The 27,259-nt window shown below is 43.4% G+C and overlaps 1 protein-coding gene across 1 annotated transcript in view; it reads left to right on the plus strand.

The window, feature by feature from the left end:
* Nucleotides 1–26,949, plus strand: part of LOC144510422 (sodium/myo-inositol cotransporter 2-like) — a 58,751-nt gene extending 31,802 nt beyond the window's left edge. Inside the window, exons 9-15 of the mRNA XM_078239870.1 lie at nucleotides 12,063–12,198; nucleotides 12,301–12,408; nucleotides 14,926–15,076; nucleotides 16,157–16,325; nucleotides 22,914–23,129; nucleotides 26,127–26,193; nucleotides 26,723–26,949. Of these exons, the coding sequence (XP_078095996.1) occupies nucleotides 12,063–12,198; nucleotides 12,301–12,408; nucleotides 14,926–15,076; nucleotides 16,157–16,325; nucleotides 22,914–23,129; nucleotides 26,127–26,193; nucleotides 26,723–26,949 (1,074 nt within the window). The remainder of the gene's footprint in view (nucleotides 1–12,062; nucleotides 12,199–12,300; nucleotides 12,409–14,925; nucleotides 15,077–16,156; nucleotides 16,326–22,913; nucleotides 23,130–26,126; nucleotides 26,194–26,722) is intronic.
* Nucleotides 26,950–27,259: the final 310 nt, after the last annotated feature.

Consider the following 27,259-nt stretch of genomic DNA (forward strand, 5'->3'; position numbering starts at 1 on the left):
GGGAATAGAGAAGGGGAGAGGTCAGACCAAAGGATTGAGATGTGTCTACTTTAATGCCAGGAGTATAGTGAATAAAGGGGATGAGCTCAGAGTGTGGATCGATGCCTGGAAGTGTGATGTGGTGGCCATTACGGAGACTTGGATGTCTCAGGGACAGGACTGGATACTCCAGGTGCCGGGATCCAGATGTTTCAGGAAGGACAGGGAGGGAGGCAAGAGAGGGGGTGGAGTGGCACTGCTGATCAGGGATAGTGTCACAGCTGTAGAGAAGGTGTATGCTGTGGAGGGATTGTCCACCGAGTCTCTGTGGGTGGAAGTTCAGAGTGCGAAGGGGCCGGTCACTTTGCTGGGAGTTTTCTATAGGCCGCCCAATAGTAACAGGGAGGTGGAGGAGCAGATAGGGAAACAGATCCTGGAGAGATGCAGTAATAGCAGAGTTGTTGTGATGGGAGACTTTAATTTCCCAAACATCGATTGGAATATCCCTAGGGTAAGGGGATTGGATGGGGAAGAGTTCGTTAGGTGTGTTCAGGAGGGTTTCCTGACACAGCATGTGGACAAGCCTACAAGAGGAGAGGCTGTACTTGATCTGATACTGACCAATGAACCTGGACAGGTGTCAGATCTCTCAGTGTGAGAGCATCTTGGGGATAGCGATCATAACTCTATCTCCTTTAGGCTTGCATTGGAAAAAGAGAGGATCAGGCAAGCTAGGAAAGTGTTTATATGGAGTAAGGGGAAATATGAAGACATTAGACAGCAAATTAGAGGAGTAAATTGGAAGGAGGTATTCTCGGGGAAATGTACTGAAGAGAGGTGGCAGTTTTTCAAGGAATGTCTGTCTAGAGTTCTACAGGACAACGTTCCGAACAGACAGGGAGGTATTGGCCGGTTAAAGGAACCGTGGTGCACGAAAGCTGTGCGGGACCTAGTCGAGAAGAAAAGGAAAGCGTACAAAAGGCTCAGAGAGCTTGGCGAAGATAGGGATTTCGAAGAGTAAACGGCTTGTAGGAAGGGACTAAAGAAGGAAATTAGGAGAGCCAGAAGGGGTCACGAGAAGGCCCTGGCAGGTAGGATTAAGGAGAACCCTAAGGCGTTCTATAAATATGTGAAGAGTAAAAGGATGAGACGTGACGGAATAGGGCCTATAAAAGGTGAAGACGGGAAAGTCTGTACGGAACCAGTAGAAATGGCAGAGGTGCTCAATGAGTATTTTGCCTCGGTTTTCACAGAGGAGAAGGACCTGGGTGGATGTACTGCGGGCGTGCGGTGGACTGAAAGGATTGAGTACGTGGACTTTAAGAAAGAGGTTCTGCTGGAATCTTTGAATGGCATCAAGATAGATAAGTCGCCGGGTCCGGATGGGATGTACCCCAGGTTACTGTGGGAGGCGAGGGAAGAGATTGCAGAGCCTCTGGCGATGATCTTTGCGTCGTCGATGGAGACGGGAGAGGTGCCGGAGGATTGGAGGATTGCGGATGTGGTTCCTATTTTCAAGAAGGGGAATAGGGATAGCCCAGGTAATTACCGACCGGTGAGTCTAACCTCAGTGGTTGGTAAACTGATGGAGAAGATCCTGAGGGACAGGATATATGAGCATTTAGAGAGGTTTAGTATGCTCAAGAATACTCAGCATGGCTTTGTCAAGGGCAGATCGTGCCTTACGAGCCTGGTGGAGTTCTTCGAAAATGTGACTAAACACATTGATGAAGGGAACGCGGTAGATGTGGTTTGCATGGATTTTAGCAAGGCGTTCGATAAGGTCCCCCATGCAAGGCATCTAGAAAAAGTGAGAGGGCACGGGATCCAAGGGGCTATTGTCTCCATCGACGACGCAAAGATCATCGCCAGAGGCTCTGCAATCTCTTCCCTCGCCTCCCACAGTAACCTGGGGTACATCCCATCCGGACCCGGCGACTTATCTATCTTGATGCCATTCAAAGATTCCAGCAGAACCTCTTTCTTAAAGTCCACGTACTCAATCCTTTCAGTCCACCGCACGCCCGCAGTACATCCACCCAGGTCCTTCTCCTCTGGCTTGCCCAAAGGAGGCAGAGAGTGGGTATAGATGGGTCTTTTTCTAAATGGAGGGCGGTCACCAGTGGTGTGCCCCAGGGATCTGTTCTGGGACCCTTGCTGTTTGTCATTTTCATAAATGACCTGGATGAGGAAGCGGAGGGATGGGTTGGTAAGTTTGCCGACGACATGAAGGTTGGTGGGGTTGTGGATAGTCTGGAGGGATGTCAGAAGTTACAGAGGGACATAGATAGGATGCAAGACTGGGCGGAGAAGTGGCAGATGGACTTCAACCCAGATAAATGCGTCGTGGTCCATTTTGGTAGGTCAAATGGGATGAAGGAGTACAATATAAAGGGAAAGACTCTTAGTACTGTAGAGGATCAGAAGGACCTTGGGGTCTGGGTCCATAGGACTCTGAAATCGGCCCCGCAGGTGGAGGAGGTGGTTAAGAAGGCATATGGTGTGCTGGCCTTTATCAATCGAAGGATTGAGTTTAGGAGTCTGGGGTTAATGATGCAGCTATATAAGACCCTCGTCAGACCCCAATTGGAGTACTGTGCTCAGTTCTGGTCGCCTCACTATAGGAAGGATGTGGAAAAGATTGAAAGGGTGCAGAGGAGATTTACAAGGATGTTGCCTGGATTGAGTGGCATGCCTTATGAGGATAGGCTGAGGGAGCTCGGTCTTTTCTCCTTGGAGAGCCGAAGGATGAGAGGAAACCCTAATATAGGTGTATAAGATGTTGAGAGGCATAGATCGGGTGGACTATCAGAGGCTTTTTCCCAGGGTTGAAATGACTGCTACGAGAGGACACAGGTTTAAGGTGCTGGGGGGTAGGTACAGGGGAGATGTTAGGGGTAAGTTTTTCACACAGAGGGTGGTGGGCGAGTGGAATCGGCTGCCGTCAGTGGTGGTGGAGGCAAACTCAATAGGGTCTTTTAAGAGACTCCTGGATGAGTACATGGAGCGTAATAGGATGGAGGGTTATAGGTAGGTCTAGAAGGTAGGGATGTGTTCGGCACAACTTGTGGGCCGAAGGGCCTGTTTGTGCTGTAGTTTTTCTATGTTCTATGTTCTAAGTCAAATTGAATCTGAAATTTTAGTCTGTTTGCATAGGACTCAGGAGTGAGGGTGATGGAATATTGATAGTCTGTTTCTAAAATTGAGTCCACCAATTCTTGTTGTTTTAATTTTCTTTGTTTGATGATACTAGAAATTATGTTCCCCAGACGACCACTTTGAGGGTCTCCCATAGTACTGATGGGATGGTGTAAACATCTATACTGGTGGATATAGGGTAGCATGGTGGCAAGGTGGGAAAGGTCAGCATGGTGGCAAAGTGGTTAGCACAGCACCAGGGACACGGGTTCAATTCTGGACTTGGGTGACTGTGTTGAGTTTGCATGTACTCCCCGTGTCTGCATGGGTTTCCTCCGGATGCTCCAGTTCCCTTCCACAGTCCAAAGATGTGCAGGTTAGGTGGATTGGCCATGCCATATTGCCCCTTAGTGTCCCAAGACATGTATGTTATAGATGGATTAGTTACAGTAAATGTATGGGGTTACAGGGATACGGCGGGGGAGAGGGCCAGGGTAAGATATTCTGTCAGAGAGTTTGTGCAGATTTGTTGGGCCTTCTGCACGGTAGGGATTCTATGATATAGATTTACAAAAAGTTTTGTCAGATAGTAAGATTGTGTTATGTCTCCATGGAACGCGTCCTTTAGCTTTGGGCATAAGAGCCAGGTTAAGGGAATAGGGTCCATGTTCGGATATAACAATGGCAGAATACTCAGCCATTTTAACTGTGGGGAGAAGAGCTCTACCTAAGAAAAAGTAATAAATGCATGAGTAAGCATCATGGACTTGAGAGAAGTAGGAAAAGTCCCTCGCGGACAAGTGTAGGAAACGCCAAGGATCAACACGACCCATTTGAGTCATAAGTGAGGAGAAAGTCCTAGACATGCTGGAAGGGGTGAAAGTCTTTGGACTTGAGCAGTCCAGACCTGGATCTATGACATAGCTTAGATCCTCTACAAAAATAAGATGGTGAGTGTCTAGATTTGGAAGTGAGGATAGGAGGGATGTAATGAATTTCATATCATCCCAGTTAGGGGCATAGACATTCACCAAAAAAACAAGGGTTTGGAAAAGTGTGCCACTAACTATTGCATAACACCCTCCAGGATCTGAAATTATGTTTAAGGGGAGAACTGTATTCTTTTCTTGATCAAGATTGCCATCTCCCTAGCTTTACCGTTAAAGTTGGAATGAAACACCTGGCCAATTCTTGCTTTACGTAATCTGGTATGATCATTAACATGAGGGTGCGTCTCCTAAAGGAATTAATATCAATATTAAGGTTCTTGAGATGTGAAAACACTTTGGAACATTTTGCTGGGCTATTCAACCCCATAACATTCCCTGTAACTAGTCTGATTGAGAGTCCCATGCCACCCTGACCGTCTGAGCTAGTCATACGTATAGGAAGACTTTACAAATAGAATAGTAAAATGAGTGGAAAAGAAAACAAGGCCAAGATGATCCATTACACAATGAAAATGATCAAATACAAGAAGGTTCTTGGTTACTGTCAGCATAAGAAATCCCTCCCTCCCTCCTTGATCTCCAAACCAATCACCACACTCCCAAATCGCTAGAACAAAAACCAAATAGTGTGATAATAAATTTTTAACTAAATAAAACTGTAAATCATAAAACTGTAAATCAAATCCTAAACTCGCCATCATAATTAAGACGAGCAGCCGGCATTCGCTCACATAGCATCCATTGACTAAACAACTTCATTAATGGGCATGTCCCCAACATATGAATTATGTTATGTTATACAACATTGAAATGTTACTTGTTCCAATCGCATGGTAAGAGCTCTAATTCATTCAAACAGTCAAACATGACCTTAGTTTTGAGCCTCTTATTTACTTATTTAGCGAATAAAAAATCCCTAAGTCTAGCAGTTTCTTCCAGTCCTGTTGTGTTGAGTATGGATAAGCCTCACCTGAGTTTGTGGATTGGACACTCTTCTATGATATGATACATAGTTTGCTCTCTCCCACAGGCACATGTGGAGGTGGCACTAATGCCCCATCTGTGGTGGTTGGCCAAGCAGGGGCCATGGCCGGTCCTGAACCTGTTGAGGATGGACCATTCTTTCCTTGGAAGATTGAAACCAGGCAGTTGTTGGGTTGGGTTTGGGACCAGGTACTTGTTTGTCATGTCCAATGATTTGTATTCATTTGTTCAGGTGGAATTTGCATTGAGGCCCTGTGTGAAAGGGTTTTTCCAGATCAACCTTCCTGATGGGAATTGTACCTTGGGTGGGCAGAATAGATCAACATGAAGATCGGGGCATTGCAAACTTTTCCAATCATTTTGTGGTTGTTGCAAGTCAGTGGATATGTGGAGGATTGATGTTTGCCAGGACATGAAGCCAAGGGAGTGGTGTTGAGCATAGTGTTCCAGTAGTGATATGCATGGTAGTATTCAGCTGGGTATCAACTCTGTGTGCATGTGATGCTCTTGACCAAACAGGGATGCAGTATTCTGCTACTGAGTATGAGAGTGCGAGTGCTGAGGTTTGGAGAGTGGTGGGAGCAGCACCCCATGTTGAGCCAGTTGGTTTGGCAATCAAGTTGTTTCAGCACTTGACCTTGGCTGCAGTTGTTTTTAGGTGTTCCCAGTCCTATCTAGGGTTACTCCGAGGTATGTTGGAGTTGGGTGTAACCATTCATTTGAATGTTGAACTCTTTATTGGCTTTTGCATTGTGAAGCTGGAATAAATTGGTTAATATTTTTGCAGGGTTTGGCTTGAATCACCATGTGTTGTAGTATTGTTCAAGTTTTGACAAATCCTTGTTTAAAGTCTGATCCAATGTGTTGAAGTAAGGGGCTTGAGTGTGAGTTAGGTGTCATTGGCATATATGAATTTTCGGGAGGTAGCTTTTGGAAGATCATTTACATACAGTTTGAACAGGTTTGGAACAAGTACTGAGCCCTGGGGTGGGGGGGGGGGTCCATTGGTTTGTCTTTGCCATGTCCAAGGTGAACTCTGAATCTTTGATTGCTCAACAGTATTCTGATGCTTTTAGTCGCCCACGACAGCTTCAGGAGGAGACCAGTGTGCTAAACTGTGTTCTGGGTGGCTGTGAGGTTGAGGAACACACCACTGGTCTTCAATTTTTTCTGAAAGCCATTTTCAATGTAGGTGGTAAGGGCCAGTACTTGTTCCCCTGTGCTGCGGTCTTTGTAGACATCAGCTTTGTCAATGCTAAAGACTTCTTCTACAATTGGGGATCTACCTCTACAGATCATTTAGGGCATCTACCTCGACAGATCATTACAGGCATCCAAGTAAATAACCCAAAAGACTTTTCACACTTGCAAATATATGCTCACTTGCACTGAGAATCCAAGAAACTTCCAAATATTTTGATGATAGTTGCATTTAAGGGTGTGGAACTTGGTCCTCCTTCAGATTCTGATTATGTCTTACATTTGAGACACTTGTCCCACGTTATCATATTGTGATCACTGAATATATCACCATAAGGATGCTTGAGTATTGTCCAATCTTTAATGTGCAGCATACACATGCATCATACAACTTATCAGTTGCAGCCCATCAGGTTCTGAGCTCTCCGAATGTAGTCTACACAGCGCCTGCAGCTAAGTCATTGCATCTCCTGCTGCTTTTGTTCCAATGTAAGGAGGATGCAGAGTCTTCAATGTAGAAACATAAAAAATAGGAGCAGGCATAGGCCATTCAGCCCTTTGAGCATGCTCCGTCCATTTGACGTGATTATGGCTGATCCTCTATCTCAATGCCATAATCCTCTATCTCAATGCCATAATCCAGCACTCTCCCAAAACCCCTTGACACCTCTAGAGTCCAGAAATCTATCTATTTCCTTCTTAAATATATTCAGTGATTTGGTCTTCACAGCCTTATGTGATAGAGAATTCAACAGGTTCACCACCTTCTGAGTGAAGAAATTTCTCCTCATCTCAGCCCTAAATGATCTACCCTGTATCCTGAGACTGTGACACCTTGTTCTTGAACCTCCCAGCTAGAGGAAACAACATCCTTGCATCCAATCTGTCCTGGCCTGTCAGAATGTTATAAATTTCAACTAGATCCCCACTCATTCTCCTAAATTCCAGTGAACATGGCCTCCCTCGACTCAATCTCTCCTCATACAACTTTCCTGTCATCCCAGGAAGCAGCCTGGCGAATCTTTGTTCACTCTAATTATATCCTTTCTTAGATAAGGAGACCAAAATTGCTGTACAGCTGCAGTAAGACATCCTTGCTCCTATACTCAAACCTTCTTGCATTGAAGGCCAACATGTTGTTTGCCTTCCTAGCTGCTTGCTGTACCTGCATGCTTGCGTTCAGTGACTGGTTTACTAGGACATCCTACCAGCTTGAAGTCTCTTAATATCCTCCTCATCACTCACATTCCCACTAAGTTTCATGTCATCAACAAACTTGGAAATATTACTTTCTGTTCCTTCATCCAATTCATTGACGTATATTGTGAGCAGAATTATAGAGGTTTCAATAGAATCAACTATAGTATCAACTATACCTGGATTATTATATGTGAAATAACTCCCACAAGGCTGGTGTCCCTTCACGAAAGTCAGATTTATTTATATGAGCTAGTAATACACAGACAGGTACTTCCTAATACATAGTATACGCCCTAAGTGCCAGTAACCCAGACACTCCACATGATATACCTCTGCAGGGCTCCCAGTTTGGACAGCATTAACTGCCTCAATCAGGGAGCTGGTATTCTAACAGGTCTATCTTGTGGATCTCGTTAAAGTCAATACAGGGTGCCCTGTTCATCTTCCTATCTAGGAATTGATTAAACCTATTGTAATGGAATTGTCATCAAGGTAAACCATTCAGAGACTGGGAGTTATTCAATTGTGAGAAGAATGGGCCTACATGCTGGACAATGCACAGGACAAAGAAACTATTGAATTGTAAAGACCTCTTGCAGGGTAAATGCATCTACACCTCTGGGTCCACCTGAAAGACTTCTCTGCAAGGCATCCTCCCCATTGGAGCAGGTGTCAGCGTGATATGAGTGCAGCCCCGTCAAGATAAGACTGTGTGTGGCTTTCAGTGTGTCACGTCTAGGGACTTTGTGGAGCTAAGGGAAAAAATAATTTTTCTATAGGTACTTGAGGTCAGGGAAGCACACTACATTGTGCAGGTGCTGATGCCCACATTTAGTGCAAAGGGTATGTTTACAGATTAGTGCATGCAAAGGATCACACTACCAGTAGAGCCAATGTGAAATAGAGAAATTTATTTCAGTCATCAGGAAACAAGGTCAATGATAGCAAATCATGTTTATGGACCTAACCCAGAGCCACAGCCTACCAGCCATCAGAGGATTAAAAATGTTGTAAAGGTTAAGTATTGACAGCTCTTTTGGCCTAGAATCTGTTAGTTATTGATTGTCACAGGCCTGTCTGCCACATCATACCCTTGCCTTGGCCTCATCCTGTGCCTCCGTGTGTAGGGCACAGCAGACAATGACAATCTAGGACACTGTAGCATCCTATCACTTGCTTAATGGTGGCCCTTGTGGAGGCAAGTACCCCTCCCTGGTGACACTTTGCTGATAGTGAAATGGTGTCATCAACCAGGTCTATGAAGTGTATCCCTTATCTGCAATGAACCAGCCCTGAAATTGATGCGGTGCTTCAAATACCTATGGGAGACCTTGTTGGGAAGAGCAAACTAACTTGCAGGATTTGTCTCGTATGATCGTGTAACAACTGGGTACTCAGAATTAAAACATTTCCTGTTGATGAGTGCAGCTGATTGTTGCCAGAGAGCTTTCAATGCCATGTATGCAGTCAACAGCTGCTTGCACTTGCGGAAATCCTGTGATTGTTGCAAAACCCAATACTCAGGCTACCTGGCTCTCACTATCCAAGCAGAATCTGACAAAATCATATGCTCTCCTGAAGAAGGTATCTGTCATCTCCCAGGTGCACTTTTGCATCACTGACTGCAGCACCTGCATTATATCTGATTTCAGGCTAATGCTCGCCATTGCACAGGTTGAGGGTTGCCAGCATCCTGCACTTCTTGTGGCTCTGCTGCCACTGCCTCTGCTGGTCTGGCCATTGCTCCTCCAGCCCTGGGCCATTTCAAGCTGGTTTCCCCTCAGCTAGACTATAGCCAGTAGATGGGCAGAGTTTTCTGGAGCCTGAGGCGATCTGCGGATAAGTGACAGTGATTCATCCAGAGAGCATTTTCTTTGAAGTTTCCCCTCCATCCTTGACTTTTTAAGCCCACACTAAGCCCTGTACTCAACATCAATCTATCTCTGGCCTACCCCCACCCTATGATGATGAAGGACATCCTGGAGGGCCATGGAGGAGTGTTTTCCTGTTCATATCTGCATGTACATGTAGACATTATACATTGACCAGGGTAATTAATGATAGCCATGTCTGCGCATCCTCTCTCATACTCCTCCATCACTCTCAAAACACATTTGAATCTCCCTTACCTTGCCATCATGGATCTGCTACCCATTGTCAGCCATGAATGTGTACTCCAGTGACTGGAGAACTGGGACATTGCTACTGTTCCCCCATACATGCCCCTTGGAGCTCTCTTCTTCCCTCCGTCCTGTCTCAGACAACACATGATGTCAATCAGCATGCAATGTCCTGCAACCCCCAACCTTGACGGGATCTCACTGGAATGTGAGCAATAAGCCATGTTGCAATGCTGATTTCTTCAGTATTGGACCATCGAGAGGAGAAATAAGCTGAGCTGGTTTTGCATCCAGTTGACTCATGATTAATAGGGTGCTCCTTAACTTGGCTATAAAAGTGAAGCATTAACCCACCTGAAAAGACATTCCACTCATATTAATTGCTTGCAATATTTTATAACTGTGCAGCAACACTGCAAATTCCAGAATAGTGTATTTGATATTCCTTCACACCTCAGGTTCCTTCTACCCTCCCCATCATCCACCAGGTATCCCTTCCCATCCTTCACCATCATAAACTTGTTATTCGTCTCCTTCCTGTGATGCTTGAATCTCCCCCATTACCCTGGCCCCTATTGTAATCTATGTGGGCATTCCTGATCTCCCCAGAGGCAATAAATTGCAACGTGCCTATACCTCTTCTGAGACTGACCCATCCTATTCTTGAAGCCAGCTGTTCCCTGCCTTTCTGTGAAACCCCCCCCCAGCCCCTCCCGCCCCCCCTCCCCCACAAAACCATACACTACCCACCCATTACCCTAGAACATCTAACCTACCTGATCCAACTCCCCCTCTCTGCCACCATACACCCCATCTCCCAATATGCTCATTTAAACCCTCTGACCCAACTCTCGGCATCACCAACCCCACGCTTTTGAAGTATCTCCCTACGATGCTCACTGCCCAGAAGGTCCATTTACCCCATCCCCAACAGGACTAACACAAGTGAAACATGCTTCCCCCACCCTGTACCATATTCCACACAGTCTGGTGCCCTTTGAGGTCTCCAGTGTTCGCTCCACCCTTCCCATCTGACCCTGCCTCTCTTCCTCAGTCTCCCTGCAGCTTAGACTATCAGCACCCAATCCCAATCAATAGACTGACATTTACAAGTGGTTCCCAAGAAGAACAAAGCAGAAGCTACTCACTCCAAAATCCAGGAAGAAATCTACCTCTCCAGGTGCACACTACTTATTTGCAGTTCTGAATCTAAAGGCATGAACCTCTCACTCGTGGAGAACTTAACTGGAAGGGAACACTTAATTTTGGGAAGCTGACCTATTAATGAGAATGAATGACATTCAAACACATGCAAAAGGGACCCAACTTTAAAGTTGTAAGGACTTAATTGCAAAAGTTTATCCTGCCGCCAGAAAGGTGAATTTTGGCCTCCCAAGCAATTAAACCTCCCACCTTATTTCCTGTTCCATGTAGCCCCAGAAGATCCTGTCCATTCTGTCAGCTTCTAACATGCTCTGCCTCCCAGTGGTATATTATTTACTGATTATAATTTCAAGGGCTGCATTGTTATAAAGATTTCTGTACAGATATGCATTAAGGGAAAATCTCAAGACAATCTATTTATAACTTGAAACCATTTTATAGGACAGAAAGAATACTTGCATTTATGTAACATTTCCATGACCAGTGTATGTCTCAAATGTATTTTGCAGCTAATGAAGTAGGGTTGTAATGCAGAAATGTGGCAGACAATTTTGTGCACAAAACTCGCACATACAGCAATGTAATAATGACTAGACAATTTGTTTTCATGATATTGATTGAGGGATAAATATTGGCCAGGACACCATCCCCTGCAGTTCTTCAAAATAGTGCTATCGGATCTTTTATATCCATAAGTGGTCAGTGAGCTTTGTGCATGAGCAGTAGGAGAGAGAATATCCTGAATGTGAGACAATCAGAGTAGTTTAATGTCTCATTCTAAAGACAGCAAATCCAATGGTGCAGCACATCTTCAGTACTGTATTAGGTGTATCAGTCACAGTTGCAACTGTCCCTTTTATTCCACGGGCTCAGCTTCACTGACAGGCCTGTTATGTGGCACTTCATCAAACTGATGACTACTGTTAGCCTTTTGTGGACTAAGGTCATTGGTCTAGTGTATAATTTCAGGAAGGAAAACTCAATATCATTCTGTCTTGTTTTTCAATAATAATTTTCTCGTGAGTGGATGTCTCTGTGCTGGTGCCTGCACAAGTCAAATTCTTAGAGATGGCAATAATGGTCGCTGGTTTCAGATCTGGAAGTGGAACCGAGTGGCAATTACTGGATTGTTTAGAAAATAAATGGTCTGAAATATCAGTTCTAAATTAGTGTCTGAAGAAGTGACCCAGTGTTTTGATGAAGACTACACATCTGAAATGTCATAACCTCTTCACTGAAGCTGGTTGAATTTTCAGCCTTTTTAGTTTTTAGATTTCCAGCATTTTCAATATTACATTTAATGATCCTCTCTTTGTTTCACCTTCAGGTCATTGTCCAGAGGTCACTCTCTGCCAAGACATTGCTTCATGCCAAAGGTGGCTCCCTGTTTGCTGCCTACTTGAAAGTCCTGCCTGTTTTCATAATGGTGCTTCCAGGCATGATAAGCAGAGTACTCTTTACAGGTAGGTGCATGAGAGATCTACATTTTTTTTTACATTGAATTTCACAGAGTGAAATCTTCCTTAAACTCAAAATTGTCACTTCTATTATGATTTATGCCTTAGATGAAGTGGCCTGTGCTGACGCTGATACTTGTCATAGAATTTGTGGGAATCAGGTTGGTTGCTCGGATATCGCTTACCCGAAGCTGGTAATGGAGTTGCTGCCAAAAGGTACAAGAAATCCAATTACTTCTAATTTACGGCATACTGTCTATGCTGGTGTTACGATCTGCACTAGCCTCTTTCTCTATTTACTTGATTACACCCTATCAGCATATCCATCTACTCCTTTCTATTTCATGTACTTACTAACTTCTTCAATGCATCTATGTCATTCATCTCCGATGAATCAAAAAGTGATTTCCACACTCTCACTATTATCTGAGTAAAGAATTAATGTGGGACATTGTAAAAAATAGTCATCTGCAGAACTGGTTGTCACGAAGATGTTTCTCTTAATCCACCTTATGCTCTGCTCTTCCATCAGGTCATCTAAGTGGACCTGGCATCTATTAAAGCTGCTGGATCCCATTAAAACCATCATTAGCATAAAGACTGCCAGCAAAATCTGCAAGATAATTGGGAATATCCAGACTACCATTCCTTTCTTTAAGAGAGTTGCCTCATCTAAACCACGTGATCTTCATTTTTTTTTCTCACATACCTCTCATTTCTAATTCCCTCCTGGCTGGCAATGTTTCAACTGGTGTTTGGAACTGAAAGGCAAATTGATACAGGAATCAGGAATTGGATTATGTCAAAGGATTTTAGCCCAGGAACTGATGAGGGGAGCCCATCTTCACATCCTCCTCATATTCTCCATTTCATTAGTCCACAAAGTCCCCCCTCTCCTTTTCCTCACCCTCTTCCCCATATTGCTGCAATAGATTTACAGAAATCGAGGGTGACTGGGTGAGTGCAATTTACTTGGGATTAACCACATAGAGGGGCAGAGATGGTTGGGTTTTGCTTCACAGGTAAACATGACGGCTTAACCAAAGTGCCTCAGTATCCTGGCATTGTGCTCTTGACCTCACATATCTGGCTGAATTTTCACAGAGGTGGGATTACTCAAGAGCACTATAAAAATGGTAGGTGGATCCCAATTCCTGACCCCATTCCTAGGCTGTCTGATTTTTGGGATTGCCTTTAAAGGGTATAGGCTGGTTCCTGTCAAAAGCTCTGACCCAATAAACCTGAACAGGCAGAGACTTATTGCGGGAGATAAGCATATCCTATTCCTTTGTAATTTTCATGGAGTCAGATTTTTAAACAGTCATGGTTCACTGCCCCTCAGCGGAGTCATGAACCTTAGTCTGCATGAGGGAACTAAAAGATGAGTTTAAAAAGGTCCACCTCATGACCCCTATGCCACGTTATACATTATGTATCCTTGGTTGAGGGCCCAGGCATCCTATACTCTTGCTGAAACTGCTGCATCCCAGGGAAAACATTGCTTGATTGACAGCTCTGGTTCTCTGATCTCTGCGGTCAATTCACAATGTTTATTTTTAAAGTTTATTTATTGGTATCACAAGTAGGCTTATATTAACACTGCAATGAAGTTACTATGAAAATCCCCTATACAAGGTTAAGTGGTTTCAATGACATGTCATTTCTTTTATTGATCCTTTTCGGATCTGAATGATTGACATTTTCATTGCCTTGTACTGAAATGATTTTCAAAAAATATAATGGAAAGTAATGAATTAACGACTTTTTTAAAGTTTTTTTTATATATATCCTACTGTCACTGCAAGGTTAATTGGTTTTCTATAATGTACAGAGTCAATGGGCATATAGGTGCCATAGCTTGCCATAGGGACATGAAAGGCAGCTGAGGCTGAGTGGCATAGCTTAGCATAGGGGGCATGAAGGCCATGGGGATGTGGGGGGTGGTCTTACCTTAGCCAGTGAAACTACAAAAGGCATGAGAAAGGAGAGAGCAGCAAGACAACAAGATGTGTGAGGGGAATGAGTGAAGTGAGTGTTGAAAAGAGGTGTGAAAGGGGAGGACAGCAAGAGTACAAGAGTAGAGTTGAGACTACCGCCAGATTAGCCATGATCTTATTGAATAGAAGAGCAGGTTGTAAAGGGCTGAATGGCCACCTTGTAAGTTGGCATATGGGGCATGACAGGCTATGGGGGTGGGTGGGTTGCATGAAATGGCATGGATGGGGTTTGGGAAATGTGTGAGAAGCGAAGCTGGAGGGATTTTTTTGTTTTTATTTTACCTGGGTCACAGACCACCTCAACACCTGGCAGACCCTGTGGCTGCCTCCAAACTTTTTCCTGGGTTGGATGGCCTAACTCCAGCCTGAACCCCACACCCAGCAATGAAGATCACACATTTGCAGACACTTCCTACAGAGGCAGGCAGGCCAAGCCAGGAATTTTCCCAACTCCTGCTTTTCACCTTGGTGATGAAAATTCAGGCAGTCATCGGCCGGAATTCTCCCACCCCACCAGCGAGCCACTGCAATTGTAGCACACGGGTTGCAGACAATGTGAAGGCCCATTAACAGTTGGGAGGGAATTTCTGGATTTTAGACTAGCCCAGCTGTCGAAAGCAGAAGACTCTGATGCAGAGCTTCTTGGACTCCTGATGCTCATTCTCCGTAACTCAGTCGCTACTATGTTACAATCTTTAGTACAATGCTTGTTTGATCCCACTCTGTTTTTCTGCAGGACTGCGAGGCCTGATGATGTCAGTAATGATTGCTGCCCTCATGTCCTCCCTCACTTCAATTTTCAACAGTGCGAGCACGTTATTTACAATGGATGTCTGGCACCACATCCGACCTCACTGCTCCGAGTGGGAGCTCATGATTGTTGGCAGGTAGAAAATTTTCAGCCATTTGGGAAGAAGTGTGTTCAGTTGAAATATAATTATTGTCTGCCCGTAAGCAATTTGGGCCTTCTTTAATTTCTCTGAGCAAAGTTTTTAATGCACTATCCTGCATATTGTTCCTCTCCTTAAACTTTGTTGAAATCAAGGTTCATCATACTTTTACCCCCTTTAGTTGTTCCCCGGATTCTCCAAAGACTGGACCTTCCTACTTCACTGAGATTTTCCTTTCTTTTTTGGCCTTCTTTGTGCAAATAGCGATAACCCCAGTATCTTCAGCACGTCCATATAAATATTGCTTATCTTTGATAGTTTTTAAGATCATATTGCAGCACGGGAGGTAGGTCGGAGAAGAAAATACATATTTATATAATGTCTGTCAGAAACATTGTGGTGTTTTACATACAATAAATGACTAAATTATTGTCATTGTTGGCATGCAAGGTAATATGCCAGCCATTTAGCCAGGAAAATTGAGAGGGAACTTCGGCCATCATGATTTTTATTGTTAGAGCTCCGAAATGATCCAGAATATTATAAATTTCACTCACAGCTAGCTTGGGAACTCCATTCTTAAAGCTGAATGGTCCAGAACTTCCAGTTTCTAGTTGTCGGACACTGGGATGCCACAGAAGTCCTGATGAAGAAATTATTCGGGAAGTTTGGATTAGCTCGCTGGGTACCACTGAAAAAAGTCTCTGAACCATCTACAAATTTCCACATTTGCAATTCCCTTCAGTAGTCCTGTCCCATCATCTCAATGGTCTTGTAAAGGATGAATAAAGGCATTACTTCAATAAAGCCATCCCACTAATTTTGTTCTTGCAGTAGGTCCTAACATAACTGAATCCCTGTCTAGTTTCTGGTCATTCCAATGGGTTTACACTGATGTTATATTCACCCTTCCCAAATTCCATTTCCTGACAAAAAGCCTTTCTTTTAAAGCAGTTTGTAAAAAAAGATAAGATAAGAAATTACAGAAGCAGCAAGGCTTCACTGGTGTCTCGTTGCAGTTACCACTGAATGGAGTTCTGTGCACAATTGCTAAATTTGATTTTTCATTTATTTCAGGGTGTTTATTCTGGTCCTGGTGGTGCTATCTGTCCTGTGGATTCCTTTGGTACAAATGAGCCAAGGTGGTCAGCTCTTCCAGTACATCCAGTCCATCAGCTCCTACTTACAACCACCTGTTGCAGTGGTCTTCATGGCTGGCTGCTTCTGGAAACGAACTAATGAGATGGTGCCTATTTTCTAAATTTATTTCATATAAACCAAAGGTTAATAGTAAGGTTATAACACAATAGCTGCTTGGGCTCTCCCTGGTTATTTCTATATGGTGGACTCCTGTTGTTAACAATGCCAAAGAGGTACTTCAAATGAAAGTGTAAAAATATTGGGTGCACCCTATGGAAGCCACAGCCAGACTGTCTCACATTACTCTTTTAGAAATTCTGCAATGTGCTAGAACTTCTCAATCGGGCAACGGGAAATCCAAAGAAAAAGCACAAAGAAACTGTATGTTCCATTAATCAGGAGGCACAGCAGATCCTGCCACACCATTTAATGATCTTCAATCCGATTGCAGCAAGCAAAATTGTGTTCTAGTTGTGGGACATTACTTAAGAAAATTGCATACCTCTCAGGGTCCACCAATTAATGAGAAGGTTTGTGATCAGCTACTTCTTGCAGATCTTGTAAGAGAGTGTCGGATGATGGAATTCAGAAGATTCAGATTATTGTTACATACAGAGGAGAGAGGCCATGTGTCCATAAGCAGAAGTGTTTCAATTTTTGAAATTGACTGTGGCACGTTTCACCAAACCCTCTATTAGTCAATGTTAGCGACTTGCAGCAAACCCTTTAGAATGAAATCAAAAGTTTATTCATACATTCAAACCTAGGGGATAGTTGTCACAACCATATACACAGACATTAGAAGGAGATAGGAAATACAATGAGGAATAACTTGAGAACAAAAAAAACAAAGTTACGAATATTAATTCACGTGAATGTGAGTCCAAGATGACAGAGTCCAATGAAGATTCCTTCATAGAGGAACTAAAGTTCAAGTGGGTTCAGCTAGCTAAAAGTTCTTCAAAGTTGGTGATGACACAGCAACATGAAGTTGGCATACAGAGCCTTGATCCCTTGCACAAGCAATGGCAGCAATCTTCTAGAGACCCAGGCTTTGAGGACCTTGGCTTTGTTGTCAGCCTGGAATCCAATTTGGTGTTGACAGGCTGGCTGTTAACTGCAGACTGCCCTGGGAATCCTGGAATGTGACATTAGAATTTTCCAAAGTCAAAGGAGCTTAGGTCATGTGGTGTTGTCCATTGATTAGTTTCAGGCTAACAATCAGTTTCTATATCTCTGGCCCAAATCCCTTGTTCACCTAAGGATAGTGGTCTCCAACCTTTTTAAGCGCAAGATCACTTTTAGCATCAAAATGCAACACGAGATCTACTCTTAAAAATTCAACTTTACTAAAACCCTCTAAAATTTATTTTTGCATAACATTCACCTATTCTTATAGTCCATCAGATGGGCATCTGTGAGACTGTGATTCTTGAACTCGATGATTTTCATCTGGGAAAAAAAACCACCTCACAGAGGTATGTGGAACCAAAGTAGGCCTTCATCTTGAATGCACACAATGCCAGAAGAGGGTACTTCTCTCTGTTTACAAGTCCCCAAAAGTCTTCGTCCCTTGATCTAGCTTTCAGCTCTGTCATTTTGCATGGTGATTATTTCCATGTTAAGTCCACTGCTTTGTTCAAACACCTGCTAAAGTTTTGCCGTCAGTTTTCCAATGTCCACTTGAAGAAAAGGATTTAAGACAAACATAATGATTTGTTCCATCTTATCTAACTCTTGAAATCATCTGTTGAATTCATTCTCTAATTTGTTCAGGTGGTTACAAAATTTGTTTGGATAGAACACTTTCTGTTTGATCTGTTGTTTGATTTTCTCCAGATTTGGGAAGTGCTCAGGGATTTTGTTCTTTAACTGGAAGGACCACAGGCCCAGTTTCAACTTGAATACATTCACTGCACTGATCGTGTGTGACAAGTCTCTGTCCCACCCTTGCAGTTCATGGTTCAACTTATCAATTTTGCACTTATGCCTCTAAGAAACGCCAAGTCTAACAAACACGCATAATCTGACAGCCCGCTGTACACCTCAATTCTTGATTTAAGAAAGGTGACAATTTCAGGGAACAGATGTAAAAATTTCTGGAGGACTTTTCCTTGACTTAACCACCTCACATCTATATGAAGGATTTCAAGCTCATCGAGTAACAATTTGAACAAGTGATGTTGCAGAGCTCTGGCACAAACTGAGTTGACGATCTTGACAACAACTGTCACTACATGAGTAAAGTCGATAACCTTGCTTGCTAGCGCTTGTTGACGGATAACACAATGGTAATTGAAGGGAATTCAGGATCATTTCTGCAAAGTGCAACAAAGCCTGCATTGGCATCCAGCATTGACGGTGCACCATCAGTTGTGATTGAAACCAGTTTCTTGATTGGAATGTTTTTCCCAGTCACATAACTTCTAAATTTGTTCTTCACCTCTTGTCCTCTCTTTGAGTGGCAAAAGAGTGAGGAAGTCCTCCTTTGTTGTTGCATCTTTGAATGCCATGCGAATGAAAACAATCATCTGGGCCGTATCTGTCATGTTTACTGACTCATCAAGTCAGTGGAGAAACATTCACGGCCTGATAAATCTTGGTGCATTTGCTGAGTAAGAAGTCTCACAACACCAGGTTAAAGTCCAACAGGTTTATTTGGTAGCACAAGCCACAAGCTTTCAGAGCGTTGCTCCTTTATCAGGTGAGTGGGAGTTCTGTTCACAAACAGGGCACATAAAGACACAAACTCAATTTACAAAATAATGGTTGGAATGCGAGTCTTTACAGGTAATCAAGTCTTAAAGGTGTAGACAATGTGAGTGGAGAGAGGGTTAAGCACAGGTTAAAGAGATGTGTATTGTCTCCAGCCAGGACAGTTAGTGAGATTTTGCAAGCCGAGGCAAGTCGTGGGGGTTACAGATAGTGTGACATGAACCCAAGATCCCGGTTGAGGCCATCCTCATGTGTGCGAAACTTGGCTATCAGTTTTTTCAGCGATTCTGCGTTGTCGTGTGTCGTGAAGGCCGCCTTGGAGAACGTTTACCCGAAGATCAGAGGCTGAATGCCCGTGACTGCTGAAGTGTTCCCCAACAGGAAGAGAACTCTCCTGCCTGGTGATTGTCGAGCATGTTCATTCATCCGTTGTCGTAGCGTCTGCATGGTCTCCCCAATGTACCATGCCTCGGGACATCCTTTCCTGCAGCGTATCAGGTAGACAACGTTGGCCGAGTTGCAAGACTTTCATTCATCCGATGTCGTAGTGTCTGCATGGTCTTCCCAATGTACCATGCCTCGGGACATCCTTTCCTGCAGCGTCAGTGAGCAACCAATGAGCTGATTCGCTTGTCGCTATGAGAAGCCAGAGTCCTGCACATTTTCAGCAGCCAATGACAATCAACTTTGAGACTCCACGTTAGACTGCTGCAGGAAAGGATGTCCCGAGGCATGGTACATTGGGGAGACCATGCAGACGCTATGACAACGGATGAATGAACACCGCTCGACAATCCCCAGGCAGGAGTGTTCTCTTCCTGTTGGGGAACACTTCAGCAGTCACGGACATTCAGCCTCTGATCTTGGGGTAAGCGTTCTCCAAAGTGGCCTTCACGACACACGACAATGCAGAATCGCTGAGCAGAAACTGATAGCCAAGTTCCGCACACATGAGGACGGCCTCAACCGGGATCTGTTACACTATCTGTAACTCCCACGACTTGCCTGGGCTTGCAAAATCTCACTAACTGTCCTGGCTGGAGACAATACACATCTCTTTAACCTGTGCTTAACGCTCTCTCCACTCACATTGTCTACACCTTTAAGACTTGATTACCTGTAAAGACTCACATTCCTACCATTATTTTGTAAATTGAGTTTGTGTCTTTATATGCCCTGCTTGTGAACAGAACTCCCACTCATCTGATGAAGGAGCATCGCTCTGAAAGCTTGTAGCTTGTGCTACCAAATAAACCTGTTGGACTTTAACCTGGTGTTGTGAGACTTCTTACTGGCATTTGCTGAGCCAGCCTTGGACAACAATTCCACCCTTCTGGCTACTGTTAAAGCATGCTCTTGATGGCTGTCATAATTTGATCTTTGTTTTTAAAGTCTTTGAACAAGGTGTTGGCAGCAACCATCATAGTCTCCTCAATAACTTCGCCATCGGTGAACAGTTTCTTAAGTTGTGCCAGCAGATGGCTAATGTGAAAAGACATCTCTTTGCTAGCCTTGCCTTTAGCCACAGTTTTTGAAAACAGTGACTGTTGAGCTTGCAACATTCCTTTTAACTCCCCCAACTTTCTTTGTCCGAATGGCGCTGTTTAAAAGGAAATTTTCTTGAAATTTTGCATGCATTGTTTTGTGATGCCGTTCCAAATTACCTTTCACTAAAGGCTACACACTGTTGACAAATGAGACAAATGGCCTTGCCTTTGACATTCGTAAAAATAAATTCACTTTCCCATTCTTGGTGGAAATTGTCGGTTTTGCCCTCTTGAAGGTCCCTGGCTCTTCGCTCATCATTTTGTCTTCACGCAGCTTAGTCTATGTTTTGATGCCTGTGATTTGCCAGTCAATGAGCCGATTCACTCGTCGTCACAAGAAGTCCGAGTCCTGCGCATTTTCAGCAGCGGCTCAGCAACCAATGAGCTGATTCGCTTGTCGTCATGAGAAGCCAGAGTCCTGCACATTTTCAGCAGCCAATGACAATCGACTTTGAGACTCCACGTTAGACCTGTAGATTATTTGGAGACCATGATGTGGAGATGCCGGCGTTGGACTGGGGTAAGCACAGTAAGAAGTCTCACTACACCAGGTTAAAGTCCAACAGGTTTATTTGGTAGCAAATACCATAAGCTTTCGGAGCACTGCTCCCTCCATCTGACGAAGGAGCAGTGCTCCGAAAGCTTATGGTATTTGCTACCAAATAAACCTGTTGGACTTTAACCTGGTGTTGTGAGACTTTTTACTGTGATTATTTGGAGACCATGGCCTTAGCAGATAGATGGTAACTATTAGCACTTCCGCTGGTATAATAAGTTTCAATTGCTCTCTCTCTTTGTTATGAGTCCAAGATGAGAAAACAGACCCTCTGCTGCTCCTTGTTTCATTGATTGTAATGGGTGTACATAATGATAGGTGTGAGATTCCACGAGGATTGAGGATTGAGCTTTGTCCTGTTGGAACTTTCCAGAACTGTAGCCAAAATGCAAATCTTGTGACCTGTAGCAGCAATGTTTTTGGTCCAGCAAAGTCCGTTTTTAAATAAGCAGAAGGTAAGGTTTGATTTAAACAGTGTATAATCTCTTTCATATCTTATGGTCATGACGCTTCTTTTCGCTTTATACTACTTAACTTTATATTACTTTGTTGATGCATTGGTACTGCCCAAAGGGTGACAGGTGACTATGTAAATGAAAGAACCTGACCTGTGTGTTGGGAGTGAATGAGTTTGAAGGTAGTCTTTGAATTGAGCAGTGAGGTAGCTGGATCTGAAGCTATACAGAGTACAGTTGAGAACATCTAAGCAACTTTAAGTCAATCCTATGATCGCCTGCTGTCTTCTCATTTTAAAATTCCAAGTTCAAATCAGTTGCTCATTACTTAGGAAAAAAAAGGCTTGCATTTATATTGCATCTTTCATGCCCTTAGACTAACCCAAAATACTTCACATGCAAAGGTGTATTTGAGGTGTAGTCATGTTGTAATGCAGGAAACAATGGGCGGGGATTTTCCAGCCCTTCCCGCTGTTGGGACCATCCAGTCCGACTGAAGGCAAACCCCCAAAGTGGATTCTCTGGTGGCGGGATATGTGAGCCACACAAAATGCCATAGACATTGGCTACCGGCAGGATCTTCTGCTCCCACCAATGTCAAGTCATCTCTGCTGCCAGAAAGCATGCCACCAGTGGGCGGGGTGGAAAATCCCACCCATGGTAGCTAATTTGCACGCAGCAATGTAATAATAACCAGATAATCTGTTTCAGGGCGACACAGTGCTTAGCACTGCTGCCTCACTCTAGGGAACCTGGGTTCAATTCTGGCCTTGGGTGACTGTCCGTGGAGTTTGCATGTTCTCTCTGCGTCTGCATGGGTTTCCTCTGGGTGCTCCGGTTTCTCCCCACAGTCCAAAGATATGCAGGTTAGGTGAATTAGACATGGTTGATGCGTGGAGTTATGGGGGTACAGTTGGGGTGGGTTAGGGGCGGTGGTGAAAGCTGGGTAAGATGCTCTTTCGGAGAGTGGGTGGAAATGAGCTGGGCCAGATGGCGTCCTTCTGCACTGTAGGGTTTCTATGGTTTCAGTGATATTGGGTAAAATATTAGTCAGGGAATTCCCCAATGGAATCTTTTGGAATAGACAGGGCCTTGGTTTAATGTCTCATCTGAAAGATGACAGGGCAGAGCTTCCTCAGTACTGCACCAGAATGAAACCTATACTTTGTGCTCTAGTCTCCAGAGTGGTCCTTGAAACCCAGAATCTTCTGAGCCTGTTACCACCTAAATCACAGTGGATACCTTGCTCATCACTTCTCGTGTTATTTTTAACCTTAGTAGCATCCAGGCTTTGGTATTTCATCCTTTTACTTTGGTTTTGAATGCAAAAAAATACTCTTGTAAAGAATGTGTCAGTCAATATTTCACAGAGATATTGGATGAACTAAAGAACTAATGTCTGACTCTGTTTGTGTGTTCAGGGTGCGTTTTGGGGCCTCTTCACAGGGATCCTGGTCGGCTGCATTCGAATGGCTTTGGACTTTACTTATCCAGAGCCTCTGTGTGGCCAACCTGATAACCGGCCTGTGGTGACCAAGTACGTTCATTACCTGCACTTTTCCATCATCCTTTCTGTCTTTACATTGATCGTTGTGGTGACCATCAGTCTCAGTACAAAACCTCCAGATCCAGGCAGGGTAAGTGTTTCAGTCACTTCAAGTAAAATATTTGAGCCCAGCTATTGAGACTTCAGTCTACTTACTTTAGGACAGTTTAGATTTAGAGACCCACTGCTGGAAATCGATTAAACAAAGGACTGGATTACTTGCCTATTGATAGATTATTCTAGTTTGACAGAACCAGGAAACATTTATTTAGTTGAATGTTAAGCAATTCCTCTTTTCTCAGAGAGTAGTGTGTTTCTGGAAGAAGGATGAAATGTGTAGTCATGATGCTCTTGTCAACATGATGTGGAGATGCCAATGTTGGACTCACCTGATGAAGGAGCAGCACTCTGAAAGCTTGTGATTCCAAATAAACCTGTTGGACTTTAACTTGGTGTTGTGAGACTATCTTGTCAACATAGTGTGTGGGTCAGGCTTGACAGAAAGCTGGTCTTTTCCTGCCTGTCAATTTTGTATGTATTTGCTTCTGAAACTCAACTGAGCTGTGGGCGAGTTGGATAGAACCTTTACGCTATTCGTACATTCATTTTGTTTAATTGTATACAGGTGGTAGGTATTAAATGGGGATTCCCTTAAACGCTATAAACAGTCTAAAACTTATGGTTGTTGAGTTAGAGATATATACTAGACATGTGTAACTTTTATAAATAAATTTAAAAATGTGCAAAGATTGGCTCCTGTTCTATCCTTCACCAACTAGCTTTTTGGAATAGAACACTTTGCTAAGTAAAAGTGAGAACAACTCAGGCTAGTAGATGGATGTCAATCAAAGTCCTATGGATTCCTATCTGCTTGCTCATTTTAAAATTAAAATTTCCCATCAGCTACTTGATACAACAGCAAAAGCACAATACTGCAGATACTGAAAATAGAAAAATAAATAGAATGCTGGAAATGCTCAGGAGGTCAGGCAGCATTTGTGTTGGCAGAAACAAGAGTTCACGTTTCATGTCAATGATCTTTTGTCAAAACTGGCAAAAATGAAAGACAGAGGTGATTTTAAGCAAGTACAGAGGCAGGGAAAGGAAGAATGGGAGAAAGCAACAAAAAGGTCCATGATAAGGTGGGAATCAAGAGTGATTAAATTTTTAAAAATGACAGTGCAGGGCAAGGGAATGAGACAGTACAGAAACAAAATTGGTCTCCCGAGGGGCCGTAAATGGAAACAGCACCTTGCTGCATCTGGTCCCCAGGTAAGGTTCCCCAAATCTGTTAACCCGGGTGAGATCCCTTAATTTGTTACCATCCAGCTGGGATATCTCCAAATTGTTATGCCCAGGGTGAGGAGGGATGAACTGGCTCCTTTTCTTTATTCAATGTCTCTGCTAATCGCAATAAATACTTGGCTGCTCTCAGATCCACTTAAAGAAGTTTAAGGAGTGTATCGTATGTTGTTGCTGCCAAAACCAAACAGTATGGGAGGGGTATAGATCAAAGCTTGAGCTATTATGAACATTCTTTGAAACTTAATCTCCCAGATTTTGCAGTAGCGGCAGTTCAATGGCACTTGCTGCTCACTTTGGACCAAACTATGAACTTACCTAATGCAATGATGGGAGCAAGAATTGCAGCTCCAAGGAGGAAGGATTTTCTCAAAGCATGGGCCTCGGCCTGACTCTTGTTCTGTACAAATGTTCTGTAATATAGGTGGAAAGGACACATTACATTATGTAGGATCTATCAAAATCGAGCCGTTGCTGTTTCTGTCATTTTTAAAAAGTCAAAGAAACAAAAAAATTAAATCAGATTAATTTGATCAGAATCAGTTTTCAACATCGTAAATTAATACATTTCTTTAAAGATCAGAATTTTTTAAAGTGAGTCTGTTAAACCATGCAAAAATTAATTTACGTTAAAACAATTTTAAAAAGTCAGACATGTCTTGTTAAATTGATTTGAACATTCAAAAAGTTGAATAAATTAAATTTGAAGAGAATTGAATTTAAAGTTAAAGTTTATTTATTAGTTACAACCAGGCTTACATTAATACTGCAATGAAGTTACTGTGAATTTATGTCTCACAACAGTTTTGAAAGTTCCTTGCTGGTGCCTCTGTCCTTAAGCATTCACAAAATGAGAGGAATCCCTCAAAATACCAACATTTTTGACCAGAATGCTTTGTTGTTCGTGGGCAATCAGCCCAAATTCTTTTAGACCTAAACTTTACTTGTGGGGCCCAAAGAGGCCTGTCTGGTCCCGACTAGTTTTCACTTGGTACAACTTTAGAGCAAATTCCTGGCTGGGGTATTAGTTAAAATTGCACTTGTGTCTCAATTACATTATTAGGACCTGATGTGTAAATGCCTGGTGTAGGAGGTTAAAATACGAAACAATAAGAACCTGGCAGCCTCTGGTCAGAGTGTACCTTGGGCAATTTTAATTGCCCATCCACAGGATTAGATAGGGTAGATCCAGATAGAATGTTCTCCCCATGTCTGCGTGGGTTTCCTCCGGGTGCTCCGGTTTCCTCCCACAGTCCAAAAGACATGCTGGTTAGGTGCATTGGCCATGCTAAATTCTCCCTAAGGTCTCTCTAACAGGCGCCGGAGTGTGGCGTCTTAGGGGATTTTCACAATATCTGCATTGCAATGTTAATGTAAGCCTACTTGTGACTAATAAATAAACTTTAGCTCTCAAATCAGTTTCTGCTGCGCTGAATCAGCCCAGGATTGATCACCTGGGTTCAAGTCACCCCATTAGATTTTGCTCTGATTTTAGAAATGCCTTCACATCTCAGTCCAGATTTACCACATCTGAAAATAAGCCTCTAGTAATTTTGCTGCAGAACATCCTTCCTGGCTCTGAAACAGGGAACATGGCTGCAAGGTGATAAATCAGGATAAACAATTCACTTAGCTGGAAATGAGAAAAGAACGTAACTCAGAATTATTCATCCAAAGTGCATTGTCAGTTGCTCATCAATTTCACCTGGATAAAATAGAATCAAACGAAGAGGGTTCCATAAGGATGCTGGTATATTGTGTTATAACTGTTCTTCTTCAATCCTAGATAAGCCGCTTGACCTGGTTCACTCGATTTGAAAGAAACAATTCTGCAGCAGGACAGTCTGAAGAAGGTAATCTACATGGTAGGGAACTATTTACATGAACAATCACTTTTCAGTGGTTAGGAGTCATCCACACACAGTGTGCAGTGACACATAAAGTGAAATTTTCCATTCTGGTATCCAAGTCCGGTAGTTGGCAGGAAAGTGCGTGATTCCCGTTGGGTGACGGGATGGCTGAACACATGCGATCTTCTACAGTTCAGTTTATTAAATACGCATCCTTGAGGAGCATGGCGAATTTCATAGTTGGACAGGCAGGAAGTTGCCCGCCCTGCTGTTACCTCATGTGGTCAAAAGTCCTGATGCCATATTTGAATATCGCATGGCCAGCCATTCACTTAATGCAAGCCTGGAGCTTTTGATTAGGTCCTGGTGCCATATATTAATATCGCATGGACAGCCATTCACTTAATGCAGGCCTGGAGCCTTTGATTATTCCTCCAGAGTTACTTCTCCACTGGAGAAGCTGGCAGATGTGAACAACCGCATCTCAGGATATCTGAAGGTATCTTTGGCATTGCTTATCACTCATTTCTAGATAAGAACACCAGTTGTGATACACTCCTGGTTGGGCCAATGCTTGCCGTTCCAGTGAACCTGTTCACCAGCACCTTGACCTTCGAGGCCCAACTGCCTTTTACTGCTCAGGCCTTTGCTCCTCCTGGCCCTGTGCCAATCTATAATGGACCCTTCTTCTCATCTGGATCAAAACCATTACCAAGGCAGGGTTGCCTGCAGCCTGCATCTCAGTGGATGTGTGAATGAAGTGATAAATTTAGTTAGCATGTCCTGAACAGGTTTCCCTCCAACTCAAAGCCACCAGGTCAGTGCTAAGCTCTTTGCCTGTTTGCCATCTTGACATGGTATTCCTACTCCAACCCTTCCAAGCGAAGGACATTGTGAAGGACCAGTGATGGATGTTCTTCAACTTTATACATTGCTATTTGACCAGGGTGATAAGAGCCACATGCAAGATCCTCCCTCTGGCACACACTGACACTTGCCTCCATTATTCTAGTGATATCTTTCCCATGGCAACATAGAAAGACTGACCACATAAGCCTTTGTCAGTTAT

This window comes from Mustelus asterias, chromosome 23, assembly GCF_964213995.1.
Source record: "Mustelus asterias chromosome 23, sMusAst1.hap1.1, whole genome shotgun sequence".
In the NCBI taxonomy this organism is placed as follows: domain Eukaryota; kingdom Metazoa; phylum Chordata; class Chondrichthyes; order Carcharhiniformes; family Triakidae; genus Mustelus; species Mustelus asterias.